The sequence below is a fragment of the Cherax quadricarinatus genome, unplaced genomic scaffold (genome assembly GCF_038502225.1).
Source record: "Cherax quadricarinatus isolate ZL_2023a unplaced genomic scaffold, ASM3850222v1 Contig478, whole genome shotgun sequence".
In the NCBI taxonomy this organism is placed as follows: Eukaryota; Metazoa; Arthropoda; class Malacostraca; order Decapoda; family Parastacidae; genus Cherax; species Cherax quadricarinatus.
In genome coordinates this window covers 110,445-122,655 of record NW_027195504.1, presented here as the reverse complement: position 1 = coordinate 122,655, position 12,211 = coordinate 110,445, and the positions used below count along the sequence as shown (strand labels likewise).

The following is a 12,211-nucleotide window of genomic DNA, read 5'->3' as shown; positions in this document are numbered from 1 at the left end:
ACTAAGTATTGATCACAAAAAAATTTTTTTTTGGTTCTATAACACTTAAAAAATATTCTTAAGATTTTTGTAAGAAAAAACAAAACTACTTCTTTATATATATATTTTTGGAGCCTCAGAACGAGTTCAGGACGAGGCGTCTCAACCCTGAAAGGCTTAAATAAGTTCTATTCATAAATTATTTGTTCTTTAATAGATTTTTTACAAAACAATTCTACACAGTAATTAGCACACTGACAAAATGAAAGTAAAGTTTGCCAATATTAATGTGTGTTGTTGCAACAGTACTTGTGTGAAGAAATGTGTTGTTGCAACAGTACTTGTGTGAAGAAATGTGTTGTTGCAACAGTACTTGTGTGAAGAAATGTGTTGTTGCAACAGTACTTGTGTGAAGAAATGTGTTGTTGCAACAGTACTTGTGTGAAGAAATGTGTTGTTGCAACAGTACTTGTGTGAAGAAATGTGTTGTTGCAACAGTACTTGTGTGAAGAAATGTGTTGTTGCAACAGTACTTGTGTGAAGAAATGTGTTGTTGCAACAGTACTTGTGTGAAGAAATGAAACTGATTCCTTGTACGTTAAAATTTGGAAATAAGTCATATCTATAAAAGAACTTTCTGGGAAACTGAATGCAATAATAAATGAAACTGACTCGTTGTATAACTGAATATCAAGCTTATTTACTACAACCTCTGTTAACACTGTTAATTCACTTCAAACATCTTGTGGGTACTACAACGGATGTGATATTCAACACTATCGTACTGGTACTTTTGTCCTTCAGTGTTATCTTAGCTTCCTTTAGCCTCTCCTCGTTAACTCGTACCCTTTAGCTCTGGAACTAGCCTCAATGCGAAGGAATTCTTTGCACACTTGACATGTTGTATAAAGGGCTTAGAACTTGCACGAAAGTTTAGTAAGCAAAGGATGGACCTCTGTCGTCATCATCTTGGCCAGGATACTCAAAGTCTGTTGTTCTGACATCTTGATCTTCACCATATTGCAGAGCAAAGTCTGTCTGAATAAGTACATCCATCAAAGAGTCTTCCTTCTTAATGCTGAGAGGAACATAATGTACAAGGGAATATTCGTCGAGAACTCTACCCAGGGCCCGGGTCAACTTGTGATGCCTGCAATAAAAAAATCATCTCGTACATTTGTACATCACCACTGACAACACACAAGCATCATTGGCATCGCTTTTAAAGAGATTTTAGAAAATAGCCTTAGTTACCCCACTGTAAGATTAGTATTATTATTCACAAGTGATAAACCGCAATGGGTCATTCAGTGCTGAACCAAATGAGAAAACGTTACCAACAGTATACAGTCGTACCTTGAGTTTCAAACAGCTCCCAACTTGAATAATTATGTAAGTGTATTTTTGGGGGTCTGAAATGGACTAATCTAATTTACAGGTCTCCCTCAACATTCATGTTTTCAACTTTCACGGGCTTCACACATTCGCGAATTCCCAACCGCCAAATTCCCAGCCACCAAATTCCCAGCCGCCAAATCATATTTAAGTTTCCTGCCACCTGCGAGTCCCTACTACCCTCCCTCCGACCCCCGCAACTGGCAGCCAGCCCTCCCACCACTCAGTGTGGTGAGTGTTTTGTTTGTTCATTATTTGCTATTAAACTACAGAATAAATAATGTAAACCCATTCATGACTGCATATTGGAATGGCTATTAGGAAAGGTATTAGACGGTGACATCATGTGTTTACTCTTGAACACAGCAAAGAATTAAACATTTCTGCTACAGCTAATAATAACAATAGTAATAATAATAATAATAATAATAATAATAATAATAAATGATATAATTGAAGAAGGAAATTGTACAAAAATACGAGGGAGTGGTTGACACATCGTCAGTGTGACTTTGTTTATGCTGGAGTGAACATTAGTCTCCGTGCTCTTCCAAACATTTCACAATAATTCATTGTGTTTGGTGCTTGTAGATTGAGTGTGACTGGAGTGGTAGAGGCAGTGATTGAAGCAATGGTATTTAATAACATACATGTTAATAATAATACATGTTATTAATAATATGTACTATTATTATTTATAACATATATGTTATTAAATACATACATGTTAATAAATGTTAAAAGCAGGGGGGATATAGTGTTGGAGTGGTTGGTACTTTTGTTTAATAAATGTATGAAAGAGGGGAAGGTACCTAGGGATTGGCGGAGAGCATGTATAGTCCCTTTATATAAAGGGAAAGGGGACAAAAGAGATTGTAAAAATTATAGAGGAATAAGTTTACTGAGTATACCAGGAAAAGTATACGGTAGAGTTATAATTGAAAGAATTAGAGGTAAGACAGAATGTAGAATTGCGGATGAGCAAGGAGGCTTCAGAGTGGGTAGGGGATGTGTAGATCAAGTGTTTACATTGAAGCATATATGTGAACAGTATTTAGATAAAGGTAGGGAAGTTTTTATTGCATTTATGGATTTAGAAAAGGCATATGATAGAGTGGATAGAGGAGCAATGTGGCAGATGTTGCAAGTTTATGGAATAGGTGGTAAGTTACTAAATGCTGTAAAGAGCTTTTATGAGGATAGTGAGGCTCAGGTTAGGGTGTGTAGAAGAGAGGGAGAATACTTCCCGGTAAAAGTAGGTCTTAGACAGGGATGTGTAATGTCACCATGGTTGTTTAATATATTTATAGATGGGGTTGTAAAAGAAGTAAATGGTAGGGTGTTCGGGAGAGGGGTGGGATTAAATTATGGGGAATCAAATTCAAAATGGGAATTGACACAGTTACTTTTTGCTGATTATACTGTGCTTATGGGAGATTCTAAAGAAAAATTGCAAAGGTTAGTGGATGAGTTTGAGAATGTGTGTAAAGGTAGAAAGTTGAAAGTGAACATAGAAAAGAGTAAGGTGATGAGGGTATCAAATGATTTAGATAAAGAAAAATTGGATATCAAATTGGGGAGGAGGAGTATGGAAGAAGTGAATGTTTTCAGATACTTGGGAGTTGACGTGTCGGCGGATGGATTTATGAAGGATGAGGTTAATCATAGAATTGATGAGGGAAAAAAGCTGAGTGGTGCGTTGAGGAATATGTGGAGTCAAAAAACGTTATCTATGGAGGCAAAGAAGGGAATGTATGAAAGTATAGTAGTACCAACACTCTTATATGGATGTGAAGCTTGGGTGGTAAATGCAGCAGCGAGGAGACGGTTGGAGGCAGTGGAGATGTCCTGTCTAAGGGCAATGTGTGGTGTAAATATTATGCAGAAAATTCGGAGTGTGGAAATTAGAAGGTGTGGAGTTAATAAAAGCATTAGTCAGAGGGCAGAAGAGGGGTTGTTGAGGTGGTTTGGTCATTTAGAGAGAATGGATCAAAGTAGAATGACATGGAAAGCATATAAATCTATAGGGGAAGGAAAGAGGGGTAGGTTTTGTGGGTGAGGGGCTTGGACTTCCAGCAAGCGTGCATGAGCGTGTTAGATAGGAGTGAATGGAGACGAATGATACTTGGGACCTGACGATCTGTTGGAGTGTGAGCAGGGTAATATTTAGTGAAGGGATTCAGGGAAACCGGTTATTTTCATATAGTCGGACTTGAGTCCTGGAAATGGGAAGTACAATGCCTTCACTTTAAAGGAGGGGTTTGGGATATTGGCAGTTTGGAGGGGTATGTTGTGTATCTTTATACGTATATGCTTCTAAACTGTTGTATTCTGAGCACCTCTGCAAAATCAGTGATAATGTGTGAGTGTGGTGAAAGTGTTGAATGATGATGAAAGTATTTTCTTTTTGGGGATTTTCTTTCTTTTTTGGGTCACCCTGCCTCGGTGGGAGACGGCCAACTTGTTGAAAAAAAAAATGTTAATAATAATACATGTTATTAATAATAACATGTACTATTATTATTTATAACATACATGTTATTAAATACCACTGCCTCAACCGCTGAATTATTGTGAAATGTTTGGAAGAGCAGGGAGACTAATGTTCACTCCAGCATAAACAAAGTCACACTGACGATGTGTCAACCACTCCCTCGTATTTTTGTACAATTTCCTTCTTCAATTATATCGTATTTATTATTATTATTATTATTATTATTATTATTATTATTATTATTGTTATTATTAGCAATAGCAGAAATGTTCGATTCTTTGCTGTGTTCAAGAGTAAACACATGATGTCACCGTCTAATACCTTTCCTAATAGCCATTCCAATATGCAGTCATGAATGGGTTTACATTATTTATACTGTAGTTTAATAGCAAATAATGAACAAACAAAACACTCACCACATAGTGGTGGGAGGGCTGGCTGCCAGTTGCGGGGGTCGGAGGGAGGGTAGTAGGGACTCGCAGTGGTGGAGTCTGTGGTATTTAATAACATACATGTTATTAACATACATGTTGTTAAATAACATACGTTATTAAAGCATAACATGTATATATTTAGTACAATTTACAACGTTTTCATGTATTTTATGATTGTTCATGGTTCAACAAGTTAAGGAAGCAGTATTGTAATATATTTCCCTACAATATATTGGGGCACCAAACATTCACGGTTTTTCAACTTTCGCGAGGCTCTTGATCCCCTAACCCTCATGAATGTTGAGGGAGACCTGTACATTATTTGTTCGGTAACGGCACTCAACCTTCTGGAATGAATTAAGTTCATAACTCGAGATACCACTGTATGTTAAATCCTAATTTAATTGGTCAAGTTTGCCATTATTTTGTTTAAAAATAGAACTTGGGGAATGATGGGTAACTAAGTTTGATACAGGGAAGGGAAGGATAGCTCCACTTAGTCAGTCAAGAAACATCTACCATCATCAATAGAGAAAAATAAAAATCTTACTTTTTATTGAACTTAGAAGTGGCATGTTGTGAGTGTAGCAACTGTCGTACCTCCGGAACAAGGAACATCTCAAGGTGTTGTTGTGCCGCCTTGTTCAGTAAGTCCATCTTGGTCAGCACATTTGTGTGAGGAACCTGACAACACAACACTTGAGTCACATGCTCTGATAACACTAGTGAAGATGATGTACTAACAACACTATTGAACATTATATACTGACAGCAATAGTGTCTTGTTCTTCACAGCAGTCATGGAGACAATATCAACAGACTCACTTTCAGTTCATCTTTCTCACTGTTTATCTTACCCTGCTATCTTTTTTTTTCTCTTTCTACTGGTCACTCCATCTGTTCATACTGCAAGTTGCTCCCTAAATGAGCTTATTTATGTTCATGTTATTATAGCAAGTTATAGATCTACTCAGCCTTTCAAATACATTTCTATGACATTCAGATTCATTAGTCATTTCTAATACTATTTCTAGTACCTGATACAAAGAGACCAAGGTTTTATTTTGCCCTGTCTTTCAAAATACTTTCTTTGGTATGTATAATTCAGTGAGATTAAATCCATACAAACTGTACATCAATTCCTTTCTCTCCAGTTTTCTAATATTTGTACGTGGCTGCTTCAATAAGTATGTTGTTGAAAGTCCTTATGCAACCATCAACTTTTAGTGTCAGAGCCTCAACCATCCACCTCAGCATCAACCATCCACCTCAGCATCAACCATCCACCTCAGCATCAAGCATCCACCTCAGCATCCTTCTACACTGTTCACCATCATCGACATGCACCAACAATCACAATTTAAGGTAAGATTATTTCTGTAACATTTGTAGATTTAATCAATGCATTAAACATAATACATCTCGACAACCAACTATAGTTACATCATTATTTTTGGGGGGTCCAAGGAATGCAAAGCAGTACATAAAAAAATTCAGGTTGAAATTCTCAGCAAAGCATCAAAGCATCACTTACAGCTGCCATTATTTAATGATTAACACATTAATTGCAAAGCAATATCTTTATCCTTAACAACCTGCTCCTTTATAGGAAACTTCTCCTGTTTTCGTAGCAGATAACCTAAGCTAGCCAGGACCACCAGAAGGTATCCCTCAGCTACTAGGTCTTTGCCTAAGCTAGCCAGGACCATCACAAGGTCCCCTTCAGCAGTAGTAAGCATAAAAGAACAAGGTTACCTCCAAATACGCCATCATACATCCCATAAAGTGTAGGAAAACTCTTTCCCAGTCAAGATGGTCCAAAAGACTGGGACAGATCTAACTGTAAAGCTCTTGTCTAGCATATTTAGAGCAGTGATGCGACCATGGCCAAAAGCTGGTGCCAATAAATGGATAATAGCCACACTACCACCATCTTTTATGACAAGCAGAAAACTACAAGCATTACACTATCCACAAACATTAAATTCTGAGAATGAGTGTCACAATACTGTGGCTGGAACAATACACAAATAACCCACATTTAAGAGGCTGAAACTTGTGATGTTTTGGTCTGACTTGGACCATTAACAAATCTGTATGATATTACTGGTCCAAGTCGGACAAAAACATCAGGATAAGTTTCAGTCTCCTACGTGTGGATTACCTGTGTATTAAAATGAGGGATTTTATGAGTTTTTTTTCATTTCATATAAATGAAGCTATTGCTAAATTTTCCCTGTAAAATGCAGTGTAGAAAACAAGTTTGATTAAAAATTCTGGTAACTGATGTGTTTCTACACAATATAATAACTCTGCTATTTATGTGATCATTCTGTGCTCCTGGTAATAACTATGCAAAACACACACACAAAGTAAAACTGTGTACACTGGAGCCTTGTTTTTTGGCTGCTTTGTTTATCAGTCGATTCATACTTAGGCCAATTTTTGGGAGAAAATTTTGCTCCATATTTCTGCCGACGCCTCGTAAGTCGGTGGTATTAGATGCATTAGCCCGCCTCTTCCGCAGGGACGCCGCACTTTGGTGAGTTAGTTTCCCTGTGTCTCTTGGTGAATGAGCATATACTCCACGCATTCATCCAAACATTTCCTTAAAATCCATTGGTTTTTGTGATTCTTTATTAAGTGCGACTGTGAAATAAGCCACCATGGGACCAAAGAAACTTCCTAGTGCTAGACCTTTGGTAAAGAAAGTGAGAAACACTATAGAATTGAAGAAAGAAATTGTAGCAAGGTACGAAAGTGGAGGAGGAAGAGAGGGGGAAGAATGTGCCTTCTTCAGTGATTCTACAATATGTACAATACTAAAGCAGCAGGAGTCACAGGTTCTAACCTCACCCGTGGTATGGTTAGCTTTTTTTTTAAAAGTAAAAATAATATTACCGAGTAAGCGGCAGTCACCGATGTTACTGTAAGTGGTTAACTTTCTGTCAACTTCTCGCCTCTATATTTTGGTAAGTATTTATCACAAAAAAATATTTTTTTTTCCGTTTTAAAACTCGGAAAAATATTCTTAAGATTTTGGTAAGAAAAATAATTTTTTTTTTCAAATATTTTTTGACACTGAGAGCAGGTTTATAATCAGGGCTGTCGACAGTGAAAAGATTAAATAAAAGTTCATTGAATTGATGGTCTACACACACACACAAATGACTGCACTGATGGACTACTGAACATTCTAAGAATAAGGTAATTTACTGCACTGTACAGTAAATTACCCGACCTGAAAAGAAGAGAGTTTAAAGTACAGTAGAGTATCCCAACTGTTTTGGATACTTTTTTTGATGTGTTTTGGATATGGGTGCTGAAACTCAGGTTGTTGTTGAGGTATAGGCCTAGGAATTTGCCCTCATTATGAGCTTACAGTAGGTATATTCCTGTGACTTCTAGTGGCTGAGTCAGAGAAGCTGTGTAGCTCCAGCAGTAACATCACAAATCAAATCAAAGTTTATTCTCTATAAGGATTACAATGCGGGGTTTACAGATTTTGGTTATTGTGTGGTTTACATGTAATAAAATACTAATTACAGAGGGGGCCACTAGAACACCTAGCAAGGCTAGGCATTTCGGGCAAACTTAGATTAATTCGTAACCCTAAATTATTACAAATTGTGGAGTAAGTTGACTAAATACTAGTATGTGAGTTTAGCAATGTGAATGCTTTTGTTTTGGCGCAATACAAAGTTTCTATATTGGTGTATCACAGGCAAACTTGTGACTAGTTAGGAATCATTATTTTAAGATTAAGATATGTATTTCTGTGCTTATAGTCAAATTGGTGAGTGAGTGAGTGTAAGTGTGAACCACCAGGTGGTTTTTATGTAGTTAATTGATGGGGTGTATCAGGGAGATAAGATGTTTTCTAACGGTAGTTTTGAAGGTGATGAATGTGTCTGCAGTTCTAGAGTTCTCAGGTAGGGTGTTCCAGATTTTAGGGCCTTTGACGTACATTGAATTTTTGTAAAGGTTTAGTCGGACACGGGGAATGTCGTAGAGATGCTTGTGTCTGGTGTTATGCTTGTGGGTCCTGTCACATCAAGAAAGCATTTTAGGTCAAGGTTAATATTGGAATTTAAGGTCCTGTATATGTGGAGTGCACAGAAGTGTCGATGTTCTGAACAGGGAGTAAGTTTAGATCTACGAAGAGTGGGGGGGGGGTGTTGCCATTGATGGAATTTAGTGATTATTCTTACTGCGGCTTTTTGTTGAGTTATTATTGGCTTTAGGTATGTTGCTGCAGTTGAACCCCAAGCACAAATAGCATAGGTGAGGTATGGATAAACGAGTGAATGGTATAGTGTGAGAAGGGCATTTTGCGGCACGTAGTATCCCAACTGTTTTGGATACTTTTTTTGATGTGTTTTGGATATGGGTGCTGAAACTCAGGTTGTTGTTGAGGTATAGGCCTAGGAATTTGCCCTCATTATGTCTGGCAATTAGAGTGATGTCAATCTTAATGTTTAGTTGTGCAGCACCTGCTCTGCTACCAAACATAATATAGTAGGTTTTGTCTGTGTTAAGTGTAAGTTTATTGGCTGTCATCCAAGTTGTTATTTTGAGCAGCTCCTCATTAACAATGGTGTTGAGGGTGGCAAGATTAGGATGAGAGATGACATAAGTTGTGTCATCAGCAAAGAGAATGGGTTTCAGGTGTTGGGATACGTTTGGAAGATCATTGATGTGTATGAGGAAGAGCAGGGGTCCAAGGACACTTCCCTGTGGAACTCCAGTATCAAGTGGCCATGTTGATGATGCTGTGTCTTTAATGGTGACATACTGACATCTATTAGTAAGGTAGGATTTGAAATATGCAAGCGCATGGCCTCTTATACCATAATGGTCAAGTTTGTGGAGTAGGATGCCGTGGTCTACTGTGTCAAAAGCTTTTCTTAGGCCAATAAAACTTCCTAGTGGATATTCCTTATTTTCCAATGTGGAAGACATACAGGTTGATGGTGTGGGAAATGTAGAGTAGGTTATGTGGGAGATGTAGAGTAGATTATGTGGGAGATGTATAGTAGATGGTTGAGGAGATGCCAGAATCCATCATCCTTTTTAATTCAGGTTTCATCTCAACAGAGTTATACATTATCACTTGCCTTTAGAGTTCTTTCTTAATAACATAATTAAATAAAATAATGATAATCACTGTAAATCCAGGGAAAACTGGAGACCAAATGATAGTACGTGAGCATATGAGCAGCCTATAACCAACTCATGCAGGCTGAGCCAGTCATCGTGTACAATGGAAACAGGCAGGTCATGGACACAAACTGTACTGGACAGACCTGAGATGAAGCAGACATGGTCTGCTGCATTGATGGTACTACCAAACACCTCCCATAGAGACTTGGTCCACTGCCTTGGCAATTCAACCAAACATCCCCATGCAGCGGACTCGCTGAGCCTTTGTTCAGAAAGATTTTTTGTTTGTTTTATTCAAAATTAATTTCATATATCAGAACTCTGTCCTTTAGTCCTGTACCTTAGAGGTATGAAGATGGACTGCTCTATCATTACACATCTTGTCGATGATTCAGTGCATAGGGGTATTTTATACCGAAGTTCTACTGGACCATTATTAAAAGTGGAGCTCTGAACCTATTTAGGTTATTCAGCATAAATGTTAGAAGCTACAAGACACGCGACATTAACCCGTAAATGGTCCAAGCAGATCTACGTTCACATGTGTAGTGCTACAAAAGTAGATCTACATTTTTATTACATATTTTCAAATGTAAAAAAAAAAAATGTAGATCAAAGTTTTTTACACATTTTCAAATGTAAAAAAAACAAAAAGATCTACTTTTTTTACTTTTTTTGAAAAAAAACGTATGTATACGTTTGGACCGTTTACGGGTTAATACCAAAATATACAGAGGTAAGTTTATTTCTAAGGAGAAATTATTATTATAATAGAATGAAAACTCATTAGGGTCATAAAGTATCAGTGTAACTGGAGGTGATGAGCTTTGATTCATGGGGACGGAGGTTCCGATTCCATGGATCACAACCCCTTAACCTGCCTCTCTATCTCTATCATGACCCCCCCAACTGAGGGGAGGAGTCATGGCTAATAATGTAAACAAAATAGAGAGGCACACGAAATGAACCAGAAATAAATATACAATTGTGTCTACTAGTAGTAGTAATAATAATAATATAATACATTTACTAACTTCAAGTTGCACCATTGTGGCTAGAGCAGCAATGCTCCAAGAGAGGAATTTGGTAGTATCGACCATGTATACCAAATCCAACACAAATACTGCACACACTCGGAAATCCATTGATAGAAGATGACCTATCAATCTGAAAATGAACAGTATGTCACAAATATATTCACAAAAAATGATTTATTAATGTGAAAATGAATAAGACCATAGATTGAAAATAACCTACTTAACAGTCTGTGTCTAAATCTTAATTTATTACATGTAAACTATATCATTTTGTACCACATAACTGTATAGTCCTTGTGGCTCAGCACTCCCATCTTGTTCCTCATCCTCATATCTGACATAGACAAGGATGTCAGCCACAGCATCGTGTCTTCCTTTGCAGATGACACCCGAATCTGCATGACAGTGTCTTCCATTGCAGACACTGCAAGGCTCCAGGCGGACATCAACCAAATCTTTCTGTGGGCTGCAGAAAACAATATGAAGTTCAACGATGAGAAATTTCAATTACTCAGATATGATAAACACGAGGAAATTAAATCTTCATCAGAGTACAAAACAAATTCTGGCCACAAAATAGAGCGAAACACCAACGTCAAAGACCTGGGAGAGATCATGTCAGAGGATCTCACCCTCAAGGACCATAATATTGTATCAATTGCAGCTGCTAGAAAAATGACAGGATGGATAATGAGAACCTTCAAAACTAGGGATGCCAAGCCCATGAAGACACTCTTCAGGTCACTTGTTCTATCTAGGCTGGAATATTGCTGCACACTAACAGCGCCTTTCAAGGCAGGTGAAATTGCTGACCTAGAAAATGTACAGAGAACCTTCAAAGCGCTCATAACGGAGATAAAACACCTCAATTACTGGGAGCGCTTGAGGTTCCTGAACCTGTATTCCCTGGAACGCAGGAGGGAGAGATACATGATTATATACACCTGGAAAATCCTAGAGGGACTAGTACCGAACTTGCACACGAAAATCACTCACAACCAGTACCAACAATACCACCAGTCCGATAACATTCTTCTTTGCAAATATACAGGGTCTAAAGCCAGCAACAAACAACAAAATACCTTTCATCCGTGGACTGCTTGCAGAGGCAAAGGCAATGTTCGCGGCTTTCACTGAGACCCACATAAAGGATCACTTGGACAACGAAATATGGATCCCAGGTTACAACCTATACAGATGTGACAGAGTGAACAGGCAAAAGGGGGGGGGGGTTGGCCTGTACATTGCAGAGTCACTTGTTTGCACAGAACTGCTAAATGCCTCAAATGATGTAGTGGAAGTTTTAGCAGTAAAGGTCGAGAACCAAAACCTAGTCATTGTGGTAGTCTACAAGCCTCCGGATGCAACATCCCAGCAATTCCAGGAACAGCTGTTAAAAATTGACAACTGTCTGGAAAATCTTCCAGCTCCTGCACCCAACATCTTGCTCCTGGGGGATTTCAACTTAAGGCACCTAAAATGGAGGAATATAGCAAATAATATTGTTGCAGTAATAACACCAGGAGGCAGCTCTGATGAAAACTCACACTCACGCGAGCTTTTAAATCTCTGCACAAAATTCAATTTAAACCAGCAAATAAGAGAGCCTACTAGACTGGAGAATACACTAGACCTCATCTTCACTAACAATGATGATCTGATAAGAAATGTCACCATATCAAAAACAATATACTCAGATCACAACATAA

The 12,211-nt window shown here is 37.9% G+C and overlaps 1 protein-coding gene across 1 annotated transcript in view; it reads right to left on the bottom strand.

Annotated features, from left to right (window-relative positions):
* Positions 1-209: 209 nt before the first annotated feature.
* Positions 210-12,211, bottom strand: part of LOC128700845 (GPN-loop GTPase 3-like) — a 51,571-nt gene continuing 39,569 nt past the window's right edge. Inside the window, exons 5-7 of the mRNA XM_070080463.1 lie at positions 10,500-10,624; positions 4,853-4,986; positions 210-1,129 (exon numbers count right to left, since the gene is read on the bottom strand). Of these exons, the coding sequence (XP_069936564.1) occupies positions 913-1,129; positions 4,853-4,986; positions 10,500-10,624 (476 nt within the window). The 3' untranslated portion in view covers positions 210-912. The remainder of the gene's footprint in view (positions 1,130-4,852; positions 4,987-10,499; positions 10,625-12,211) is intronic.